This window comes from Coregonus clupeaformis, chromosome 15 (genome assembly GCF_020615455.1).
Source record: "Coregonus clupeaformis isolate EN_2021a chromosome 15, ASM2061545v1, whole genome shotgun sequence".
Lineage (NCBI taxonomy): Eukaryota > Metazoa > Chordata > Actinopteri > Salmoniformes > Salmonidae > Coregonus > Coregonus clupeaformis.
In genome coordinates, this window is record NC_059206.1 from 51888626 (window position 1) to 51914009 (window position 25384).

Sequence of the window (25384 nt, forward strand, 5' to 3'; positions counted from 1 at the left end):
TGCAAAAAAATGAAAATAAAAATCTGTCAAAAATCGCACTCTATATCAATATGAATTTTTCATAAATCAAGAAGGGTATGACTTTATTTTATTTTATTGTCCTTGAGACCTTCTGACTTGCTGTTGGGCTGTCTCCTGGTGAAATAGATTGGTTAATGCCTCCTCCTAGCTGTCAAATAGTAACATCACACATTGACCAATTTAATGCTGAGGACCAATGAAAATTCAGTGCGTATGCTGTACGTTTTCTTAGCGCGGGAAAGATAGATGTAGACAACTACAGAAGTGAACTACTGGGAAAGGCGAGACACACACCCCACGAAAGTCAGTTTCGAGACGTTTTTTTCGCATAGTTTGTCATTTTATGTGGCTAATATCCTTCGAAGTGGTATGGATACAGAACGGAGTACTGACATTTGTGGCAATGTCCCGGATGTAACATTGTCAACACCAAAGGGGAAGGACTTCTCGACAGCTAAAGGGGCTCATAAAAGGTACGAAAATAGTGTTCCACAAAGTCACAAGTCTTGTTAACTGGACAGGTTCATAGCTACCTCTGTATCGCGGGGTGACACTTGTAATTGCTCCACATTCAAGCTACCTTTCTTTCATGCTGTTGTAGTTAGCGTCTATTCAATTGTTAGCTAGAAGGTTGTTGTGATACTTCATCCCTGCCGCTAGGTGGCGGTAGTGTAACGTTACTGAATATTGAGCTTGCCTCAGCAAAAATGTTACATGTTTGAAAACTCTGGTAACAGTAGTAGCACACCCGTCGCTATGGGCGGGCCATAGGGGGCCGGGCCCGCCCCAAAAAATGCTTGGTTAGGTTGAATAATCTAGTTTTATTTCGCATTTATCATATCATTCCCTTTCGAACACAACTTGAAATAACTTGGTGACAGCATCTTGAAAGTAATCTACCTGCCTTATCTCTTAGCCTAGATCTTTGATAACCTGGCCAGACTCTTATACACACTGAGATGTGGCATGTGATAATATTCCATATAGGTTATAGGTCAGTGATTTCATTGAATAGGATATCACAAATATCCTTCCTGTTTTCTCTTTGCCCCTTAGGACCCCATACTCAGGATACAAAAAAGTCCATTCCAGCTTCAAATCACCTGTAAGTCTAGTGATGTAAAATTAATTTTGCATATCACACAGACACGCACACACACCCCAAACATATTTTGGCATCATCATAGTCCATGTGTCTTTCCCCAGGTCCAGACCTCCAGTACTGGCCCTGCCAAGCCTGAAGAGGAGATAGAGGAACTGAAGAAGAGACGGGCAAAGTTAGACTCAGAGATTACACTGTTGGAGAAAGAGTGCGTACAATGGGGAATAGAGTTGAATAGAGTCTAATAGTAGAATAGTTTAAATGTGATCATGGTCATTCATTCAGATGCCCTTCACTATGGCTATTCTACTAAATGGAATGAAAATATTTTACTTGTTGATTGTGTGTGTGTTATCTGATAGTGTTGTCCAATATTTGTAATAACATTAACACTTCGTAATTATACTTTTCTTAGTTCATAAACCATACATTGGCAGTATAGATGAAACCATGTGTGTGGATTTCTACAGTGGGATCAGAGTTGATGAGTTGGAGCAGCACATTGACCTGCTACATGAGTACAACGACATCAAAGACATCGGACAGTCACTAGTAGGCAGGATAGGTAAGGCGCACACACACAGGCGTACACCATAAACAAACACACACACAGCTTTTCACATTCACTAACTACTCTGCCACAATCTAATCAGCTTTGGTGGTAGTAAAATATTTTCCTTCCATTCAGTAGAATAGCCATAGTGAAGGACATCTCACTGACTGACCATAGTCTAATTTCAAATAATTTAAACTCTATTCTACTTTAGTAATTCAAGTAATTTCAACTCTGTTCTACTTTAGTTATTCAAATCATTTCAACTCTATTCTACTTTAGTAATTCAAGTAATTTCAACTCTGTTCTACTTTAGTTATTCAAATCATTTCAACTCTATTCTACTTTAGTAATTCAAGTAATTTCAACTCTGTTCTACTTTAGTTATTCAAATCATTTCAACTCTATTCTACTTTTCTGAAAGTTCTATTGGTTCCATTAAGTCAGGCAAGCACAGATAAAGTATTTGAAATGATTTCAAACTGTTTTTGAATCAAGGTGTGTGTGTGTGTGTGTGTGTGTGTGTGTGTGTGTGTGTGTGTGTGTGTGTGTGTGTGTGTGTGTGTGTGTGTGTGTGTGTGTGTGTGTGTGTGTGTGTGTGTGTGTGTGTGTGTGTGTGTGTGTGTGTGTGTGTGTGTGTGTGTGTGTGTGTGTGTGTGTGTGTTGCGCAGCTGCCCTGAGAGGAGTGACCACACGAGACCTGTACAGCCAATTTGGGCTTGAGCTGGACGACTGACTGGACAACTGAGGGAGAGAGAGTGGGTGCCCATCCTACGCTCTGCCCCCTCCAGAACAAGAAGGGGGGAAAAATAAAGTTATAAAGCTAGGTGCGTTCAGCTCATTGAACATTTTGCTAAGTTGCGTGACAGTTTGTACTGACCAACACGTTTCCCCCAAAAGGTGCACATCGTTCTTCAACAGTATTTTCTTTGGTGGGTGTTTGGCAAGGTATGGCCTAATCTATATGGGTATAACCATTTGAAATCGCAAAACTCGTGTAGGCAGCACACCATACACAATCGCCCTCTGGGCCAACAACAAAACATTCTTAAAGTGGAAATTCAGAACAGTACAGAGTCTGTTGAATTAAACATTGCACATCGATCTCTCCTACTGAACATCCCCCTGGATTAGCATATGGCCTATGAATGTACAGCATATGAATGAAGGACTCAATATGAGGAAGTTAAGAGGCTTGTGGCTTGACTGATGCATTGGCAGTAGTCTATAGCTAGGACCCAGAGTTTTTCCCGGTCAGGTCAAACTAGGACAAACTCTAGTCAGGGTTAAAATATGTACAATATGTCTATTTGAATATGCAAATTAATGTGTTATGTGCATGTAGAGATTTACACTGGCGTTTTATGAGGCACCTGCACCTGCTTTATGTCAGACTGACAGGGTCTTGAGAAAGTGTTGACAGAGAACTAAGAGAATGGATTAATCTTAACTTCAAAACTGAGTCTACTTGCTCTCCTACATTGCACTCATATAAGAGGGTAATGCATTTAATTCCTTTAAGTATAGTATGTGTGCATACTCTGCTTCGGAAGTACAAGGGAAAACTGATTTTCAAACTATTTCTGCTCTATTTCCAAATGTAGTGCTGGCAAGTTTATTAGTAAAACAAATGTTTTACTTCATAAATGTATTATATTTGCAAATTAAGTTCTGGCAAGTTCAAAGTTCCAATAAAATACAAATATTTGTGCAGTATGTTTCAGTTTTTGACTGCAAATGATGTCTTGAATGCATGTTCAGCGATAAAGTGAATTGTTCCGCCAGTGTCTTCAGAGGTTTTGTAGGGCTTGTTTATTGGAGGAGAAAGTTCTGTTGGAGATCACTGAGGAGAATGAGGGCCACTGATTGATAAAAATAAGAGGTGCCTTGTCATAATCTATGTGGAAAACACTGATAATGTTTTGTCTTGAGCTGATAGTGGCTGTAAGAAGTGCTGCCGCACTGCCCAGATGATCCAATGATTAGTGTGGTAGGCTAGTGTGTGTGTGTCATCTCCTATATCTTCTGCATGAGTCAATGAGCATACCCAATGGGGCAAACTAGTTGTTTCAACGTATAGTGACGTGGAATCAACGTGGAAAATACATTGGATTTGCAAAAAGTCATCAATGTAAACTTGTTTTGAGGGTGAAATTTCAACCACAGAATTGTCATCATGGTAACCAATTTTCAACATAGACAAACCTTGTATAAAATATATTCAATTTGTACCTTTGAAACAACGTCAGATCTTCAACTTTATATACACTATCAGAAAAAAACTATAGGCTGGGCTGCACCTCTTACTGGAGAGTTGATCTATCTACAGTTATTAATTTAGTCTCCCATCCAGGGTTTTAACCAAGTCCAGCTTAGCTTTGATATTTGCACTGACTATTACCAATGTGCAATTATGATAATTATTATTGAGAGGTCTTTTAATAACTAAATATATTCACTGTTGCTATCGAAGGGTAGGTTTAACAGAGCAAATTAAATGTAACCATACTCTATAAGTCCTATATCATCAATGTTACTACACTGAACAAAAATATAAACGCAACATGTAAAGTGTTGGTCCCATGTATCATGAGCTGAAATAAAAGATAACAGAACTGTTCCATACACTTAAAAAGCTTGTTTGCACAAATTTGTTTACATCCCTGTTAGTGAGCATTTCACCTTTGCCAAGATAATCCATCCACCTGGCAGGTGTGGCATATCAAGAAGCTGATTAAACAGCATGATCATTACACAGGTGCACCTTGTGCTGTGGACAATAAAAGGCCACTCTAAAATGTGCAGTTTTGTCACACACAACAATGCCGTACATGTCTCAAGTTTTGAGGGAGCGTGCAATTGGCATGCTGACTGCAGGAATGTCCACCAGAGCTGTTGCCAGAAAATGTGGGTGAGCGGTTTGGTGGCGGTGGGGTTATGGTATGGGTAGGCATAAGCTACGGCCAATGAACACGTCTCCAACTAAACCAAAAATACAAGTTAAAGAATAGGATTAAGCCAGTGGCTCAGATTAAACTATCCAAGCCTTAGATGCATCTCCTTTAAATGTTGATATTTGGTTGAGTTGTCAACCTAACACAATTTGATATGACTTTTGTAATACAGTAAATATCCTAAAGTTAAGGCTATCTTACAAAGTAATGTAACAGTTTTTTTTCAACCTTAAAATGAGTAATACATCCATGGTCACATTTTGAGGTTACTGTAACTATAAAAGTCTTATTATGTAATCATAGAAAGTGTGCATGTTCAAGATAGCATGCAAAGGTCACAGGTCTGTGGAGATCTTCACAATATAAATATCTGTGCAGAACCTCATACAGCATTGATCACTTGCACTATGTGTTTTTAATGTAATCTCTACAATCCAAGTAATCTGGTTGCACTGCTAGTTGAAGCACAGCGATAACATATTAAGTTGTTGTATAAATACAAAATATCTGACATTGTATTCCCATTTGAACTTTATTGTGCTTTTAAATGATAACACATTTAGATGACAACTAAACCAAAAATCAGACATTGTTTTTCAATTGGAATTTGGTTGTCCTTTTAGATGATTGAAGCATAGTGATAACACATTGGGAATTTAACAAACTTCTGGCTGTCTTTTTGAGTGGGTGAATAAAGGTTGAAATGTCATTGATCAACGTCTCAACCAAAAATGTACCTAATTTCCATGTTGAATTGATGTGGTGTGCCCAGTGGGTAGTCTCCTCTGACTCTATAGCCTACTGTCCTGGACAACTTTTTATGTACACTTCCTGGTGTATAAATAGCCTGCAAAATAGCATGCAACCACAAGGCACCCTCATTAAATAATAATGTTATAATAATAGCTAAATATAGCTAAAAAGGGCTTTCTGTAAATGATGAAGTATTATCCTGTGATAATTTTAGCAGCCTAAAGACAATTGTCTGTATAGTGCCTCATTGACTATACTGCCATAGAAGTATGTGGTTATGTTGTGAAACGAATGCCTTCTTGAACCCCGCACCTACCGCTGTCCATATCCGAGCATCCGAACTGTGCCAGTGCTGCGCTCTAGTGGAGGCCTGGGTTTATAATGGGCAGAATAGAACTACCGTTATGCGCAGGTCTGGTACAGTTCCAACGCTCACCAGCGGCTCCTCGGGAAGTTGTGGTTTGACTGTACTCGGGAAGTTGTGGTTTGACTGTATACGGAGATCTCCCCTAACCTACGATTTGAAGCTGTGAGGGTTTTACGCGCGTCTCATAGACCCGCATCAGGCCTATGTCACTACCGGGTGGAAACTGCCGTGTACTTCACTCGTTTGCAGGGCCGCATTTACTTCACAGAATTTCTGCTGCGGCAAGCTCCACCTCTATCGGAGGCAATTATAAACCATGGGCGCTGTGATTGGTCGTAGGTCCTGTCACTCATCACTTACACATAACAGTGGCTACGGAGAGGGCGCGTTCAACTAAGAAAATTATTAGGTCATTTGAATAACTGTAGCGAGCGAGCTCATGGCTACAATGAATCTGAAAAAATGAAACCGACGAAATGAATTAACGGATGATTTAGATGGGGGCAAAATCGAACCAAGGAGGCAGGCGAATTTGATATAATCCTACTGGAGGAAGGGCAGTTCGCTGAAACCCTGGTGTGTGTGTGTGTGCCAACGCACAAGTAAAAGCCAGAGAGCGGTGGAAGGCTTTGCTAAGCCGATCAAGGTGGAATTGTAGACTACAAAACGGGTTCCACGTCCGGTGTAATACGCACATTATTGTGATTGTGGGGTACGTGAAACAAGGTATGTCAAAGAAGAACACTCGCAACACTTGTCATTTCTATTTCCCTCAATAGTCTGGTTTGCGGCTCCATTATTATTTAGTAGCCAATTGAGGTCTGAATAGCGCAGGCTTCACCAATTGTCCTTTAACAACCTTGCCAGTGTATGGAAGCCTGTGTTTGAATGGACCAGGTTTGAACTGTTGGACGATTCTATTCCGTTATGTAGAGCACCCTAATATTATACAGCTGTCTGTCAGTGCCAAGAGGGCGTGTGGCCGACAACGGGCTACAGTCAGCAGCGTTGACACACTAAATTGAGAGGCTACAGAATAGCCACCACCGCTCCATTCTAGTGTGTCTTTCGTTGCGCACTATAGCGACGCATACAACCTTGCTGATGTTGCTATCACCTTATCATAAATCGATCGACACCACGGACGTTCGATCGAATGTAGATGATTGAAACCTTTTCGAGATGTAACGGTCGCGCACATGGCATAGCTGCTGGTGTTGGTCGAGTCTTTTTCATTTCCCATCAGCAGTGAGCCTGCCTCTCTCTCTGTCCCTACTACCGCAGTACTGCTGCTGTGATGCTACGCGCGTTACATTTCCGGGATGTAGGCTACATTTATAGACCATCTATAGATGCTCAGGCTGCCAAACATTCTCATTTTTCCAGGCCCCTGCGTATTTTTGTGATGTTGGATGATGATTTATAGCCTAAATAGGAATATTATTTAATCGCAGCAATGTTTAATCATTTTCTGTGGGCCATAACCTATGTATGTAGCCTATTGCCATGCTGGCCAGAGGGTGGAATATCCCTTGATGATGAGCACTTTGACACACGCGATAATTTGTTATCATATCATGCTGCCGCCTCATAACAGAAAATATTGGAAATAAGAATCATGTGTTCTTGTTGACACCGATGCATAGATACCAGCGTCATTAGCACAATTCGTCCAGGGTAGGGGAGGGAATGGCCGGCAGGGATGTAGAGCATGGCGTTTGCAACGCCAGGGTTGTGGGTTCGATTCCCACGGTGGGCCAGTATGAAAAATTAAATAAAAAAAGATAATGTAAGTCGCTCTGGATAAGAGTGTCTGCTAAATGACTTAAAATGAAATGAAAGGCACTAGCCATATCAGGTAGCAATGAGAGGGGCAACAAATTATTGCTACCGGGGTGTCTTCTGCCCTCTGGCTCTGTGCTGGTTCTGATCTGTATGTCCAACAGTAAATAATACATTGTAATGTCATCTGTGAACCCAAGCTTCTGCTGTAAATGGACAGGATGTGTAGACAAAATTATAAGAAACAACATTTCTCACCTGTAGCCCACTGCATACTGACATGACACTAATGGCCCATAGCCAATTTTATAATTATTTGATTCCAAAATATGTGATAGGCAGAGACACCTTTGGCCTAGTTTTTACATCAATATGGTACCTGGCCAGGAGAGCCCCTGTGGTCAGGAAATTCCCAAACTGGACCTTGCAAAGAAAGACAAGTCAAATCAAAATCTAATTTGATTGGTTACATGCGCCGAATACAACAGGTGAAGTGCTTACTTACGAGCCCATTCCCAACAGTGCAGAGTTAAAAAGTAAGACAAATATTTGCTAAATATAAAAGGAAATAGTAACACAATAAAAACAATAACGAGGCTATATACAAGGAGTACCAGTAACGAGTCAATGTACAGGGGTACGAGGTAGTTGAGGTAATTGAGGTAATACAGTATGTACATGTGGGTACAGTTAAAAGTGACTAGGCTATCTGGATATATAATAAACAGAGTAACAGCAGCGTATGTGAAGTGTGAAAGTGTGTCTATGTGTGAGTGTGTGTGGCGTCAATATGCATGTGTGTGTGTTTTGTGTGTGTGAGAGTATGTAGTGTGTGTGTTGGAGTGTCAGTGTAGTAGGTGTGAGTGTGTGCGTAGAGTCTAGGGAGCAAGGGAGTCAGTGAAAAACAATTAAGATAATAAAATAATAGTGGGGTTCAATGTAAATTGTCTGGATAGCCATTTGATTAACTGTTCAGCAGTCTTACGGCTTGGGTGTAGAAGCTGTTCAGGTGCCTTTTGGTCACAGACTTGGTGCTCCGGTACCACTTGCTGTGCGGTAGCAAAGAGAACAGTCTATGATTTGGGTGGCTGGAGTCTTTGGCAATTTTTAGGGCCTTCCTCTGACACCGCCTGGTACAGAGGTCCTGAATAGCAGGGAGTTCGGCCCCAGTGAAGTACATTTGTTACATTTGTGTCATTTAGCAGACGCTCTTATCCAGAGCGACTTACAGTTAGTGAGTGCATACATTATTTTTTTTATTTTTCATACTGGCCCCCCGTGGGAATCGAACCCACAACCCTGGCGTTGCAAACGCCATGCTCTACCAACTGAGCTACATCCCTGCCGGCCATTCCCTCCCCTACCCTGGACGATGCTGGGCCAATTGTGCGCTGCCCCATGGGTCTCCCGGTCGCGGCCGGCTACGACAGAGCCTGGATAGTACTGGGCCATACGCACTACCCTCTGTAGCACCTTGCGGTTGGATGCCGAGCAGTTGCCATACCAAGCGGTGATGCAGCCAGTCAAGATGCTCTCAATGGTGCAGCTGTAGAACTCTGAGGATCTGAGGGCCCATGTCAAATCTTTTCAGCCTCCTGAGAGGGAAGAGGCGTTTTCGTGCCCTCTTCACGACTGCGTTGGTGTGTTTGGACCATGATAGGTCCTTAGTGATGTGGACACCGAGGAACTTGAAGCTCTCGACCAAAGGACACCTTGCGTTTTGAAAGGCTGTGAGGAAAAAAACATGTTATAAAGCATTATTATAAATGTTACAAAGCATAAACTAGACCTTTACTTTCATTTACTTGTACTTTAGCATAGGGCCTATCCATAATGTAATGTAGTGTAGGTCTAAATCTGGAAGTTATAAATAAATAGGAAAAACATTTAAAGGGGAAAAGGGATGTGGAATACAGAGAACCTCTAAGAGATTTAGAACAGAGAAAGTTTGAGGCCCCTCTCCTCTGATCGAGAAAAGCCTGAATCTACTAGATTTGCTGACATCAGCAACATCACCACCAAGACCCCACCATACCTAGCTGTGAATGCTGCTCAGGAAAGGCTCGGAGGCAGCGAATGTCAAATGCTGTGTTTTCAGTCGCCTTCCTTATCTAGATAGTCCTATCTGACGACACTCACGTAGTGACAAAGGCAAGACTGTAGGCAGGGTGTAGGCCTATGCACAGTTACACTTGACATATCACTAATTCAGTAGACGCTCCTATCCAGAGAGACTTTTAAAAAGTGCATTCAGCTAAGGAAGGTGAGACTACCACAACCACACACCACAGGTTCATTGCAAGTGCAACCTCTGTGCTAGAATATAATGAAGTACAAGTAAATGAAAGTAAAGGTCTAGTTTATGCTTTGTAACATTTATAAAAATGCTTTATAACATGTTTTTTCCTCATAGCCTTTCAAAAAATCAAGGTGTCCTTTGCAATATGATAGGCAAATGCCCTCTCATCACATCACGGACTGTACAGTAGCTTGTGTTCAGAAAATGGGACCATTGATTTAAGCACTTATAAAATATTATTGAAAATGGATAGAATGTGTTGACAATGTGACTTGTGTTTCCTTCTCTCCAGGATGATGCGCCTGGCCTGCTGCACTGTTCTGCTCTTCTTGCTCCGTCTCCTGGTGGGCCTGCCCTGGTTCCAGGTCCTCCCCTCCATCCTAATCTTCTACCTGGGCTCTGGAGGCTGGAAGTTCATACATATTTTTGCCAAGACCATCGGCAGAGACATACAGTGAGTGGGAGTATAGTGTGGGCTGTGGTGTGTGTACCTGTCTGCAAGTAAATGGGTTTGTTTTTGAAGTCACTCAGAAGCATGTTTTATGGAAACATGTTAGTCAGTCCTCCTCAGTTTTAAGACCTTCAAACAACTGATAATTTCACCATGGCTAAATAGTTGTCGAATTGTCTCCAACAAGAAAAGCAGCATATTCCTGTAAGACAAGCTAAAGTGTGTGACGGGGGGAGTGTTGAGGACTCCTGAGGTTTCTCTGTGTTGTGAGTTCACAGCTAGCTCGACAATACCATTGGCAGACACCTGAAGTGAGTAGGGGGTTAGGGGTGTGTGGGGGATGGGGAGGGTGTATGTGTGTCTTACGTTCCCCAGCAAGAAAACCAAAAAATTTCGCTCAAACAGAAAGGGGAACTAACAAAGAGTCACTGACAACCAAAACTAAATGGGGGGTTTTAAGAAGGTTTCTGAAAGACACTGAAAGTTGACTAGCAACAACAACTGGGACCTAAAAGACACCCACCCTGAGCGCCCACTAAATTTGCCCAAGAACAGGCAGACAAAATGAAAACCCCCCCAGACCAAACTAAAAGACAGGAAGCAAACCACACAGTGGAGCAAAATGAAAACAGCAAGATCTGACAAAGGATTGTTCTTTTAGAAATCAAATAGTGAGAGCCAACTAAAGGTGTTAACCCTCCACATCTCTCAACACAACTGGAGCACTGGGCCAGCCGCTCTTAAATATCACCTGGGACAGCACAGGTGAAACACCTTCCCACTAACAAGATGGCAAACCAGCACAGATGCAACACATACTGACTAATGAGGTGACACCAATCGGTGCGTCCCACTTGCTAACGTCCAACTTCGAAATATAAATCGAAAAACCAAAGCCTGTAACAGTGTGTGTGTGTGTGTGTGTCTACATGTCTGTGTGTCTGTGAGTGAATGAGTGAGTGAGTTAATTCCCTCTTGGTCTAGTTGGGCTTAGTGGTCAAGACGTTGGCTTCTCCCATGAAAGACCCGGGTTGTAATCCCGCCGTGACGTGTGTCTTGTGTTTTTCGTGTGCACCTGTCTGCATGCAAGTCAATTCGTTTGTTGTTGAAGTCAGAGAAGCACATTTACAGAATGCACGTGAGTCAATGCTCCTAGAACAAGTTTACAGCTTTGCACAACAGATTTTTTTAAACAACAATTACCTTCATCATGACTAGGACTAGGAGTGTAAATGTCTCCAAAAAGAAAAGTATCATATTCCTGTAAGACAAGCTAAAGTGTGTGACAGAGGGGAGAGTTGAGGAGTTAATCAGGTCAGGTATGGAGGAATATTTCAGAGAGAACAGAGACAAAGCACAGACAAACGAGAGAGACAGGTGCTGAGGTTTATCCGTGTTATAAGCCGTTCACCATGGTGACATGTACAGCCACTGCCCCTTGCACCCAAGTAACCTTTCAATGTTTGCAGATTTGAAGGGGTTGGAATGGTGTAGTGGTGTTGACCTTACAGAACTGCAAACATTGAAGGGTTAGGGGAAGGGGAATCACACTGCTGAGCCAAACCGAGCCGAGCTGAGCTGAGTTGTTCTACTCTAGCCTGGTTATGCATCCACCGTGGTTCAGACAGGAAACGCCTTGTATTGTATTCATTTAACCATTTATTACAAGATTACAATACATGCAGTACATTAGTATTGGCATCATGTAAGATATCATAATAACAGGCAGAAAACAGAAAACAAGGTACGCTATACCAATCCCCCTGATCGAAACAAAAGCAGAGCCCAAACAGGTGGATGTGGGGTGGGTGGTGGGAAAGCAGAAAACAGACAAGCATAGCGAGTAACGCATGTTACAGCATTAGCATGTCACCAAGAACACCAGCGCATAGCTTGCGCACGGCAGCCATCAGAGAATGTGTGTGTAAACCTGGTTCACAAATAGACCGCCATTTAGTATTTAATACATTCCCCATTAGAGCTGCCAAGGCAGCCTCAACTCTTCCTGGGGTCCAAACAGGAATAAAACAACACATCACAATAAAACAATAGTCTACATCATAAATGCAACAAAACATCACACAATACATTGTGCACTATACACATTTACACTGCTCCACTATTACAAATGTACAATATTACAACGAGTGTGTGTGTATGTGTGTGTGTCTTCACAGACATGTTAAGGTAGGGTGATGAATCTAATTGGTGCAATATCAGCTGATGCAACACTTGTGTCGTGTTTCCTGTATGAACCAGTTGCGCTTTATTTCAGACAGGAAACACCACATATTAGTTTAACCATTTATTAGAAGATTCAAATACATGCCGCAACATTAGCATTGGCGTTCGGCTCTGCTCCTTCAGGGTAGCTCACTGCAAGCGTACATGTAAGATCATCATGTAAGATATAATAATAATAACAGGCAGAAATCAAGGTATGCTATACCAATCGCCAAAACAGACAATGAACTATGTGTACACAATTAAGAGCTTTAAGATCACCTACATCATCTATGTAATTTGATTGATACTGCATACTGTACAGTGCATTCGGAAAGTATTCAGACCCCTTGACTTTTTCCACATTTTGTTACGTTACAGCCTTATTCTAAAATGGATTAAATTATTTTTTTCCCTCATCAATCTACACACAATACCCCATAATGACAAAGTGAAAACAGGTTTTTAGAAATGTCTGCAAATGTATTAAAAATAAAAAACAGAAATACCTTATTTACATAAGTATTCAGACCCTTTGCTATGAGACTCGAAATTGAGCTCAGGTGCATACTGTTTCCAGTGATCATCATTGAAATTGGTTCTACAACTTGATTGGAGTCCACCTGTGGTAAATTCAATTGATTGGACATGATTTGGAAAGGCACACACCTGTCTATATAAGGTCCCACAGTTGACAGTGCATGTCAGTGCATGTCAGAGCAAGGAACAAGGAATTGTCCGTAGAGCTCCGAGACAGGATTGTGTCGAGGCACAGATCTGGGAAAGGGTACCAAAACATTTCTGCAGCATTGAAGGTCCCCAAGAACACAGTGGCCTCCATCATTCTTAAATGGAAGAAGTTTGGAACCACCAAGACTCTTCCTAGAGCTGGCCGCCCGGCCAAACTGAGCATTCGGGTGAGTAGGGTCTTGGTCAAGGAGGTGACCAAGAACCCGATGGTCACTCTGACAGAGCTCCAGAGTTCCTCTGTGGAGATGGGAGAATGTATTACATTGTTTCAATTCACAATACCCCATAATAACAAAGCAAAAACAGGTTTGCAGAAATGTTTGCAAATGTATAAATAATAAAAAACGGAACTATTACATTTACATAAGTATTCAGACCCTTTACTCAGTACTTTGTTGAAGCACCTTCGGCAGCGATTACAGCCTTGAGTCTTCTTAGGTATGACGCTACAAGCTTGGCACACCTGTATTTGGGGAGTTAGGGTTTCTTCTCTGCAGATCCTCTCAAGCTCTGTCAGGTTGGATGGAGAGCGTTGCTGCACAGCTATTTTCAGATCTCTCCAGAGATATTCGATCGGGTTCAAGTCCGGGCTCTGACTGAGCCACTCAAGGACATTCAGAGACTTGTCCCGAAGCCACTCCTGCGTCGTCTTGGCTGTGTGCTTAGGGTCGTTGTCCTGTTGGAAGGTGAGCCTTTGCCCCAGTCTGAGGTCCTGAGTGCTCTGGAGCAGGTTTTCATCAAGGATCTCCCTTTACTTTGCTCCGTTCATCTTTCCCTCAGTCCTGACTAGTCTTCCAGTCCCTGCTGCTGAAAAACATCCCCACAGCATGATGCTGCCACCACCATGCTTCACCGTAGGAATGGTGCCTGGTTTCCTCTAGACGTGACACTTGGCATTCAGGCCAAAGAGTTCAATCTTGGTTTCATCAGACCAGAGAATCTTGTTTCTCATTGTCTGAGAGTCCTTTAGGTGCCTTTTGGCAAACTCCAAGCAGGCTGTCATGTGCCTTTTACTGAGGAGTGGCTTCAGTCTGTCCACTCTACCATAAAGGCCTGATTGGTGGTGCTGCAGAGATGGTTGTCCTTCTGGAAGGTTCTCCCATCTCCACAGAGGAACTCTGGAGCTCTGTCAGAGTGACCAAGGCCCTTCTCGCCTGATTGCTCAGTTTGGCTGGGCAGCTAGCTCTAGGAATAGTCTTGGTGGTTCCAAACTTCTTCCGTTTAAGAATGTGTTCTTGAGGACCTTCAATACTGCAGAAATGTTTTGGTATAAATAAGGTATTTCTGTGTATTTTTTAATTATATACATTTGCAAAAATGTCTAAAAACCTGTTTTCGCTGTGTCATTATGGGGTATTGTGTGTAGGTTGATGAGGAACATTTAGTATTTAATCAATTTTAGAACAAGGCTGTAACGTAACAAAATGTGGAAAAAGTGAAGGTGTCTAAATGCTTTCCGATTGCACTGTATGTGCATGAAGGCTGTCAAATGTGTACTGTAACAACGGTGTAGCCTGTGCTTTGGAGATAGGCCCCCATCCTCTTATTTTGATGCCAGATCACTTTTATGTGAGGCATATATTTATAGTCACATGCATTTAACGTATCTTACCTGTATATGGTCGCATCAGGTTAACCCTCAGAGGGCATGCCTCGTCTCACACAAAATACATATGGGCTTTGTGTTTGTGTCCCCCAGCAAGCACTCTGGCCTTGGTAGTGGCAGCTGGCCTGCAATGAGTTGGGAGCCGATCTTGCTTCGCAAGAAGATTCCCACATCTCCCTTCCGACCATATGCGCCCACATCGATCATGGTGAAGTGGTACTTGCATTGCAGACAGCCATCAGGACCATTGAGAAAAAGCCCTTGTAGTTGTAGTACTCGCTGCCTAAGTTTGCCGGATCTCGGATCCGAATATGTTTTCCGTCGACAGCTCCTGCACAAAACGGATAATTCCAACGATCCCAAAACTGTCTGCTGATTCTTGCCCTGGTTTGCCACAGAGGGATAAGCAATAAAATCCTGTGAGTTCTCTCGTGCGAGATGTGAGGGGCAAGCCGCTGAAGCGAAATCTGGCAGCAGACAACCGAAAGTATTGAAAATTACGAGCAAGGTATGGATCTGTATTGTATAACCTACAAACACCGCTTCCAGCTGGCAGTGATTCTAAATATTCTATATTCATTCAAATCCTCCTGCTGCAGGATTATTTTCCTCCTGTGACGAAACGGGTCAAATTAAGATCCCACATCTGTATAAACTGAAAGCAGAGGAAGCCTTTGTCCGATCTAGGAAGAAATGGCAAGCGGAGGGTGAACAAAATTCATCATTGGTTTTTTTTCAGGTTAGAAAAATACCACTCTAAACATATTACCATTCAACAATTAAATATGAATTGTCTCATCACAGATTATCTTAAACTAATCTCCAGTTTTTGTTGCAGCTTCTACATGAATATATATATAGTTCTAAGTATTGTTGGGAGTCCTCAACTGTATTTTTTGATTCTCTGGGGGTGATATCCCTATTATAGTTGAAGAGATAATTTACTATATTGAACACCTTCAAATAATATGTCTGATGGGACTGATGGTACAGTATATCTGCTGAGTTTTACAAAACCTTTTCTCAACAGTTAGCCCCTTTTCTTTTGGAGCCTTTTTCTGAAAGCAATTAATGCTCTCCCTCCCAGTTTAACTCAAGGTCTGATTACATGAATCCCTAAACCAAAGAAAGTCTTGCTTCTCCTCGATGATCCGCGTCCAATCTGTCTGCTTAACAACGACTACAAAATATTAGCCTCTATATTTGCAAAAAGAATGATAGCAGAATTGGACTCAATTATAGAGGAGAGCCAGTCTGGCTTCATGAGGAATAGGCATATACAGTGGGGAGAACAAGTATTTGATACACTGCCGAATTTGCAGGTTTTCCTACTTACAAAGCATGTAGAGGTCTGTAATTTTTATCATAGGTACACTTCAACTGTGAGAGACGGAATCTAAAACAAAAATCCAGAAAATCACATTGTATGATTTTTAAGTAATTAATTTGCATTTTATTGCATGACATAAGTTTTTGATACATCAGAAAAGCAGAACTTAATATTTGGTAAAGAAACCTTTGTTTGCAATTACAGAGATCATATGTTTCCTGTAGGTCTTGACCAGGTTTGCACACACTGCAGCAGGGATTTTGGCCCACTCCTCCATACAGACCTTCTCCAGATCCTTCAGGTTTCGGGGCTGTCGCTGGGCAATACGGACTTTCAGCTCCCTCCAAAGATTTTCTATTGGGTTCAGGTCTGGAGACTGGCTAGGCCACTCCAGGACCTTGAGATGCTTCTTACGGAGCCACTCCTTAGTTGCCCTGGCTGTGTGTTTTGGGTCGTTGTCATGCTGGAAGACCCAGCCACGACCCATCTTCAATGCTCTTACTGAGGAGGTTGATGGCCAAGATCTCGCGATACATGGCCCCATCCATCCTCCCCTCAATACGGTGCAGTCGTCCTGTCCCCTTTGCAGAAAAGCATCCCCAAAGAATGATGTTTCCACCTCCATGCTTCACGGTTGGGATGGTGTTCTTGGGGTTGTACTCATCCTTCTTCTTCCTCCAAACACGGCGAGTGGAGTTTAGACCAAAAAGCTCTATTTTTGTCTCATCAGACCACATGACCTTCTCCCATTCCTCCTCTGGATCATCCAGATGGTCATTGGTAAACTTCAGACGGGCCTGGACATGCGCTGGCTTGAGCAGGGGGATCTTGCGTGCGCTGCAGGATTTTAATCCATGACGGCGTAGTGTGTTACTAATGGTTTTCTTTGAGACTGTGGTCCCAGCTCTCTTCAGGTCATTGACCAGGTCCTGCCGTGTAGTTCTGGGCTGATCCCTCACCTTCCTCATGATCATTGATGCCCCATGAGGTGAGATCTTGCATGGAGCCCCAGACCGAGGGTGATTGACCGTCATCTTGAACTTCTTCCATTTTCTAATAATTGCGCCAACAGTTGTTGCCTTCTCACCAAGCTGCTTGCCTATTGTCCTGTAGCCCATCCCAGCCTTGTGCAGGTCTACAATTTTATCCCTGATGTCCTTACACAGCTCTCTGGTCTTGGCCATTGTGGAGAGGTTGGAGTCTGTTTGATTGAGTGTGTGGACAGGTGTCTTTTATACAGGTAACGAGTTCAAACAGGTGCAGTTAATACAGGTAATGTGTGGAGAACAGGAGGGCTTCTTAAAGAAAAACTAACAGGTCTGTGAGAGCCGGAATTCTTACTGGTTGGTAGGTGATCAAATACTTATGTCATGCAATAAAATGCAAATTAATTATTTAAAAATCATACAATGTGATTTTCTGGACTTTTGTTTTAGATTCCGTCTCTCACATTTGAAGTGTACCTATGATAAAAATTACAGACCTCTACATGCTTTGTAAGTAGGAAAACCTGCAAAATTGGCAGTGTATCAAATACTTGTTCTCCCCACTGTATCTAATAATATCAGACTGGTGTTAGACCTTATTGGCTCTTCTGATCTAATCTTTGAAGATAGTTTTATTGTTTTCTTAGACTTTTATATAGCCTTCGATACAGGAGCATGAATATCTATTTCACATTTGGTTTTGGGGAATTCTTTTGTAGGGCTATTAAAACTCTATATGAATGAGAACAGTTCCATTAAATTAAAGCATGGCACATCTACATCTACAAATTTACTATGGCTAACCCTGTAAAACAACACATTTCACTGCACCGATCTGCTGTATGTGACAATAAATAAAACATCTCTTAGATTTGATTTGACAAGAGAAATTAGGCAAGGTTGCCCAATCTCGCCTTATCTCTTCCTGCTTGCAACCCAACATCTTACAAGTTTGATTAAATCCAGCGATATACAGTACAATAATAATAGTTTTAAGGTAAATTGGGCTAAACATTTCTTAAATAATACAACTTCAACTTGGAATTTCATCCCTCATATCTTCTTCCGTTTTGGTGGCTTCAATTTTATTTTGCTTTGTAACTACAACATTGATGAGATTCCTACAAAATGATCTGCTTTTCATAGACAAGTGTTCTTATCGTGGTCATTAATATATAAAAATAATTTTCCCCCGCATAGGTATTTCATTTGGAACAATAAGGATATTTTGTATAGAAAATACTTGCTCCCACAGAACAATAATAGATCTATACGTGCTTTATTTCAAAGGAATGTTGTATCTATTCCTTATGTCACAACTTACTGGAATACATTTGTCAATAATATCTGTTGGAAAAAGGTTTGATTATTACCACACAAATACCTGCTTGTTAACAAGGTCAAAGAGGTCTCTTTTAGAATTATACATAAGTACACCCTGCGAATCATTACCTGAAGAAACTCAAAAAAGACATTAACTGTACTTGTTGTGATGAAAATCCAGAAACAGTTTTGCATTTATTTTGGCATTGTCTACATGTAAAGAGATTAAGGCAAGATATTTGTAGATTTATAATTGATGATATTCTTGATGACTTTTGTTTATTATGGGAGAATGTACTGCTCGGTTTCCTTAACTATAATAAGGATAAAGATTTATTTTTTTGCTAATGCCAAAATGTAATATTCATAAAAGTAAATTCACTAATAAAAAACACTCTTCCTTGTTTTTTATAAGGAGTTCGAGCAGTATGTTAAAGATTTGCTCACCGAAATTACAAAATGACAAACAAAATTGGTTTCATGCTTTGGTTTAGTTAATTGAAAACAATCACAGTAAGGTACCCAGAAATTATTTTATATTGAGATAAAAATGGCTGCATTGGAACTTTGATGAGAATTCTAGAATTCTAGAAATTTCTCAATTTTAACTTTAATACCAGACGCAAAAAAGAGAGAGATTGTGTTGCTTCATCACTATGTGCACCACGTCCACTGCTAAATAGTCAGGAAAAAACATGCAGAACAACATCAGGGTCGTGTTCATTAGGTCCAGTTTACCACAATGTCTCAACATTCAGATTAATATTGTTGTTCTCTTTAGACTCTTAGCACCTTTGAGCTGTTGTTGTTGGTGATGTTGTTGTTGTCGTTGTATTCTCACCCTATCCTTCAACTCCTTCTCCCCCACAGTGCGGCAGGTGTCCTCATCAAGGTGAAATGGAATGTCAAGCATCACCTGCGTGAACGGAATACCCTCCCGAAGATCTTCGCAGAGACCGTGCGTCGCCATGGGGACAAGACAGCACTCATCTTTGAAGGCACCGGTGAGAAGTGGTCCTTCCGGCAGCTGGACGAGTACTCCAACCGCGTGGCCAACCTGCTGCTCCAGAGGGGCTTCGTGGAAGGGGATGTGGTGGCTCTCTTCATGGAGAGCCGGTCCCAGTATGTCGGCCTCTGGCTGGGCATGGCCAAGATTGGTGTGGAGGCGGCCCTGATCAACTTCAACCTGAGGCTGGAGGCTTTGGTGCACTGTGTCACCATTTCCAACGCCAAGGCTGTGGTGTTCGGCAGCGAGCTGACTGAGGGTGAGAAAAGGGGGGGAGGGGGGGGTGGAGACTAGGTGAGGGAGTGGGTGGAGGGAGTTGGTGGATGGAGGGAGGGAGGGAGTGGGTGGAGGATGGGATAGAAGAGTGGACGGAGGGAGTAGACGGAGTGATTGGTTGAGTGACAGGTTGCTGGAAGCAGGGCCGCCAGAAAACGTGTGGCGAGTCTGCATTTCTCACAAAACTTTTTATTTAGTTTAATCAAATATATTGACACAAAGCATATAAAAGAGGGGCAAAGTACTGCTTTTTTTAAAACTGATTTGTCTCATGGTTCATCAACTCGCGCACAATTTATCTGTCCTTCACATCGGAGTGTTGCTGCAGGCTCTTTGCATGCCTTGACCAATCAGATTCACGAAAATTGCAGTTAGCGTGGGCCGGGCACAACGCACAAAGCTCAAGGGGCGCTCTCCACTTTCCTCCATTATTTATTTAGCATGCCTGATAACACATCACTCCCGACCACAGGGGGCTGCTGAGGGGAGGACGGCTCATAATAATGGCTGGAATGGAGTGAATGGAAACCATGTGTTTAAAACCATTCCGTTTATGTCGTTGCAGACATTACTATGAGCCCGTTCTCCCCAATTAAGGTGCCACCAGCCGCCTGTGCTCCCAACAGACACAAGCAAAAACTCTGAGTAAATGTTTTATTAGACCTACAGTTGCATAGGGCAGGACTACATGATGCAAACTTGTGTAAAGCAAGCCCCCCCCCCCTTATAAAATAGAATTAATATGAACAAGTACAAGGTTGCTGCAGTTTGACAGGGTTTTCATCCTCCCCAAGGCCAGAAGTTTTTCCAGGAGTTTTTTAAACCATGTGACCTGATTAGAAAAACTGTGGTCCCATCATAGCCCATATTAATCATTTTTACAGCAGATTAATCACATCATACCATATAAGGTCCAGAGTTTTACCTGGTTAGCTTACCAGATCAGAAAAAACTACAGGCCCCAGAATTGTTTTTTTTGCCACACCACTCTGGGACCTGTGGTGCCACCTCTGGCTGGAAGTCTTTGTTTTAAGGAAATTGTATACGCTACGGGCCGGTTTTCCAGACATACAGTGCCTTCAGAAAGTATTCACCCTTTGACTTTTTCCACATTTTGTTACATTACATCCTTATTCTAAAATTGATTAATTGTTTTTTTCCCTAGTCCATCTACACACAATACCCTATAATGACAACGCAAAAACAGGTTTTAGAAATGTATCACATTTACATAAGTATTCAGACCCTTTACTCAGTACTTTGTTGAAGCACCTTTGGCAGCGATTACAGCATCGAGTCTTCTTGGTTATGACGCTACAAGCTTGGCACAACTGTATTTGGGGAGTTTCTCCCATTCTTCTCTGCAGATCCTCTCAAGCTCTGTCTGGTTGGATGGGGAGCGTTGCTGACAGCTATTTTCAGGTCTCTCCAGAGATGTTCGATCGGGTTCAAGTCCGGGCTCTGGCTGGGCCACTCAAGGACATTCAGAGACTTATTCCGAAGCCACTCCTGCATTGTCTTGGCTGTGTGCTTAGGGTCATTGTCCTGTTGGAAGGTGAACCCTCGCCCCAGTCTGAGGTCCTGAGCACTCTGGAGCAGGTTTTCATCAAGGATCTCTCTGTACTTTGCCCTGTTCATCTTTGCCTCGATCCTGACTAGTCTCCCAGTCCCTGCTGCTGAAAAACATCCCCACAGCATGAAGCTGCCACCACCATGCTTCACCGTAGGGATGGTGCCAGGTTTCCTCCAGATGTGACGCTTGGCATTCAGGCCAAAGAGTTCAATCTTAGTTTCATCAGACCAGAGAATCTTGTTTCTCATGGTCTGAGATTCTTTAGGTGACTTTTGGCAAACACCAAGCCAGCTGTCATGTGCCTTTTACTGAGGAGTGGGTTCCGTCTTGCCACTCTACCATAAAGGCCTGATTGGTGGCATGCTGCAGAGATGGTTGTCTTTCTGGAAGGTTCTCCCATCTCCACAGAGGAACTCTGGAGCTCTGTCAGAGTGACCAAGGCCCTTCTCGGCTGATTGCTCAGTTTGGCCAGGCGGCCAGCTCTAGGAAGAGTATTGGTGGTTCCAAACTTCTTCCTTTTAAGAATGATGGAGGCCACTGTGTTCTTGGGGACCTTCAATGCTGCAGACATTTTTTTCTACCCTTCCCCAGATCTGTGCTTCGACACAATCCTGTCTCGGAGCGCTACGGACAATTCCTTCGACCTCATGACTTGGTTTCTGCTCTGACATGCACTGTCAATGGTGGGACCTTATATAGACAGTTGTGTGCCTTTCCAAATCATGCCCAATCAATTGAATTTACCACAGGTGGACTCCAATCAAGTTGTAGAACCATCTCAAGGGTGATCAATGGAAACAGGATGCACCTGAGCTCAATTTCGAGTCTCATAGCAAAGGGTCTGAATAATAATTTTTTTTTCAAAATATTCTAAAAACCTTTTTTCGCATTGTCATTATGGGGTATTGTGTGTAGATTGCTGAGGATTTTTAAAAATGGAATCCATTTTAGAACAAGGCTGTAACGTAACAAAATGTGGGAAAAGTCAAGTCTGAATACTTTCCGATGGCACTGTAGATTAAGCCTAGTCCCTAGACTAAAAAGCATGTTCAATAAAGATTCTCCATTGAAAGTGCTTTTTAGTCCAAGACTAGGCTTGATCTGGGTCTGGGAAACTGACACAGAATGTTCCTTAAATGTGCAGTGATAGTTTCAACCTTGACTTGTAACTTCAAGGAGAATTTCACTATTTAGGACCCTAATCTGTATTCTTTATGTATATGGTTTGTTATAATATATTTTGGAGAAACTTACCCCACCAGCAATTGACTTCCTGAGCCTCATTCTGGAGTTCCAGGGCATCCAAAAACATGAATGAAGGCTAAAAAAAAAAACATTCAAGGGTTTTTCTTTTTTTTAAACTATTTTCTACATTGTAGAATAATAGTGAAGACTTCAAAACTATGAAATAAATAATAATAATATAATATGCCATTTAGCAGACGCTTTTATCCAAAGCAACTTACAGTAATGTGTGCATACATTTTTACGTATGGGTGGTCCCGGGGATCGAACCCACTACCCTGGCGTTACAAGCGCCATGCTCTACCAATTGAGCTACAGAGGACCACATATAACCGCAGATAACACATTTGGAATCATGTAGTAACCAAAAAAGTGTTAAACAAATCAAAATATATATTATATTTGAGATTCTTCAAATAGCCACCCTTTGCTTTGATGACAGCTTTTGCACACTCTTGGCATTCTCTCAACCAGCTTCACCTGGAATGCTTTTCCAACAGTATTGAAGGAATTCCCACATATGCTGAGCACTTGTTGGCTGCTTTTCCTTCACTCTGGTTGAGGTCAGAAGATTGTGGAGGCCAGGTCATCTGATGCATCTGATGCAGCACTCCATCACTCTCCCTCTTGGTAAAATAGCCCTTACACAGCCTGGAGGTGTGTTGGGTCATTGTCCTGTTGAAAAACAAATGATAGTCCCACTAAGCCCAAACCAGATGGGTTGGTGTATCATTGCAGAATGCTGTGGTAGCCATGCTGGTTAAGTGTGCCTTGCATCATAGCACTTGATGGTTTTTGCGACTGCACTTGGAGAAACTTTAAAAGTTCTTGAAATGTTCCGTATTGACTGACCTTCAAGTCTTAACTGTCGTTTCTCTTTGCTTATTTGAGCTGTTCTTGCCATAATATGCACTTGGTCTTTTACCAAATAGGGCTATCTTCTGTATACCCCCCTACCTTGTCACAAACAACCAATTGGTTCAAACGCATTAAGAAGGAAAGAAAATACATATTAACTTTTAAGAAGGCACACTTGTTAATTAAAATGCATTCCAGGTGACTACCTCATAAAGCTGGTTGAGAGAATGCCAAGAGTGTGCAAAGCTGTCATAAAGGCAAAGGGTGGCTATTTGAAGAATCTCAAATATAAAATATATTTTGATTTGTTTAACACTTTTTTGGTTACTACATGACTCCATATGTGTTATTTCATAGTTTTGATGTCTTCACTATTATTCTACAATGTAGACAGTAGTAAAAATAAAGAAAAACCCTTGAATGAGTAGGTGTTCTAAAACTTTTGACCGGTAGTGTACATCATTCACTATGATCAGCTGATAGCCACTCTTTTCCTGATGCCAATAATCTCCCATTGTCTCTAGGCTTAGTGAGTGTGTTGTTGTTGCAGAAAATAAATAGGCCTATAAATGTAGACATTTTGGCTACAGAGGCAGTTGGTATGTTAAGAATTTCGACTTATGAATTAACAAGGAGCCATTATCATACCAAAACCCTTGAATGAGTAGGTGTTCTAAAACTTTGGACTTGTAGTGTATGTCATTTTACAAACAGCTAAGCTCTCAGTTTCCTGATGCAGATCTTTAGATATTGTACACAGAAAATGTGTCATACGCAACGTTATAATCTATTTAGTAGAACTCTAACGATAGTTTCTGGTGCAAGCATATTTCTACATACGCACACACACACGCACGCACGCACGCACACACACACACACACACACACACACACACACACACTTTTATAATAATAATTATTATCCTGCTGAAAGGTGAATTTATCTCCCAGTGTCTGGTGGAAAGCAGACTGAACCATGTTTTCCTCTAGGATTTTGCCTCCATTCCTTTTCTTTTTTATCCTGAAAAACTCCCCAGTCCTTAACGATTACAAGCATACCCATAACATGATGCAGCCACCACTCTTATTATTTTCTCTATATCCTGATGCCTAGTAACTTTACCCTGCTTTCATGTACATACAGTGGGGGAAAAAAGTATTTAGTCAGCCACCAATTGTGCAAGTTCTCCCACTTAAAAAGATGAGAGAGGCCTGTAATTTTCATCATAGGTACACGTCAACTATAACAGACAAAATGAGATTTTTTTTCCCAGAAAATCACATTGTAGGATTTGTTATGAATTTATTTGCAAATTATGGTGGAAAATAAGTATTTGGTCAATAACAAAAGTTTCTCAATACTTTGTTATATACCCTTTGTTGGCAATGACACAGGTCAAACGTTTTCTGTAAGTCTTCACAAGGTTTTCACACACTGTTGCTGGTATTTTGGCCCATTCCTCCATGCAGATCTCCTCTAGAGCAGTGATGTTTTGGGGCTGTCGCTGGGCAACACGGACTTTCAACTCCCTCCAAAGATTTTCTATGGGGTTGAGATCTGGAGACTGGCTAGGCCACTCCAGGACCTTGAAATGCTTCTTACGAAGCCACCCCCTTCGTTGCCTGGGCGGTGTGTTTGGGATCATTGTCATGCTGAAAGACCCAGCCACGTTTCATCTTCAATGCCCTTGCTGATGGAAGGAGGTTTTCACTCAAAATCTCACGATACATGGCCCCATTCATTCTTTCCTTTACACGGATCAGTCGTCCTGGTCCCTTTGCAGAAAAACAGCCCCAAAGCATGATGTTTCCACCCCCATGCTTCACAGTAGGTATGGTGTTCTTTGGATGCAACTCAGCATTCTTTGTCCTCCAAACACGATGAGTTGAGTTTTTACCAAAAAGTTATATTTTGGTTTCATCTGA

General features: G+C 41.9%; 2 protein-coding genes across 2 annotated transcripts in view; both read left to right on the forward strand.

The window, feature by feature from the left end:
• The first annotated feature begins 241 nt into the window (after positions 1–241).
• On the forward strand, positions 242–3380 carry swi5 (SWI5 homologous recombination repair protein). The gene is made up of 5 exons (XM_041899586.1): positions 242–494; positions 1078–1126; positions 1228–1331; positions 1594–1688; positions 2348–3380. Exons 1-5 carry the CDS (start codon positions 391–393, stop codon positions 2410–2412), a joined length of 417 nt encoding a protein of 138 aa, XP_041755520.1. The 5' UTR covers positions 242–390; the 3' UTR covers positions 2413–3380.
• Positions 3381–6131: 2751 nt separating this feature from the next.
• Positions 6132–25384, forward strand: part of slc27a4 (solute carrier family 27 member 4) — a 35901-nt gene continuing 16648 nt past the window's right edge. Inside the window, exons 1-3 of the mRNA XM_041899014.2 lie at positions 6132–6476; positions 10124–10285; positions 19371–19765. Coding sequence (XP_041754948.1) covers positions 10125–10285; positions 19371–19765 — 556 coding nt within the window. The 5' untranslated portion in view covers positions 6132–6476; position 10124. The remainder of the gene's footprint in view (positions 6477–10123; positions 10286–19370; positions 19766–25384) is intronic.

What these genes read in the sequence shown, in the direction of transcription:
- swi5 (XM_041899586.1), top strand. Translation starts at nt 391, where the DNA reads ATGGATACAGAACGGAGTACTGACATTTGTGGCAATGTCCCGGATGTA. An exon ending in GCTAAAGGGGCTCATAAAAG is followed by an intron (nt 495 to 1,077) that starts GTACGAAAATAG and finishes TTTGCCCCTTAG; the next exon opens with GACCCCATACTCAGGATACA. An exon ending in ATTCCAGCTTCAAATCACCT is followed by an intron (nt 1,127 to 1,227) that starts GTAAGTCTAGTG and finishes GTCTTTCCCCAG; the next exon opens with GTCCAGACCTCCAGTACTGG.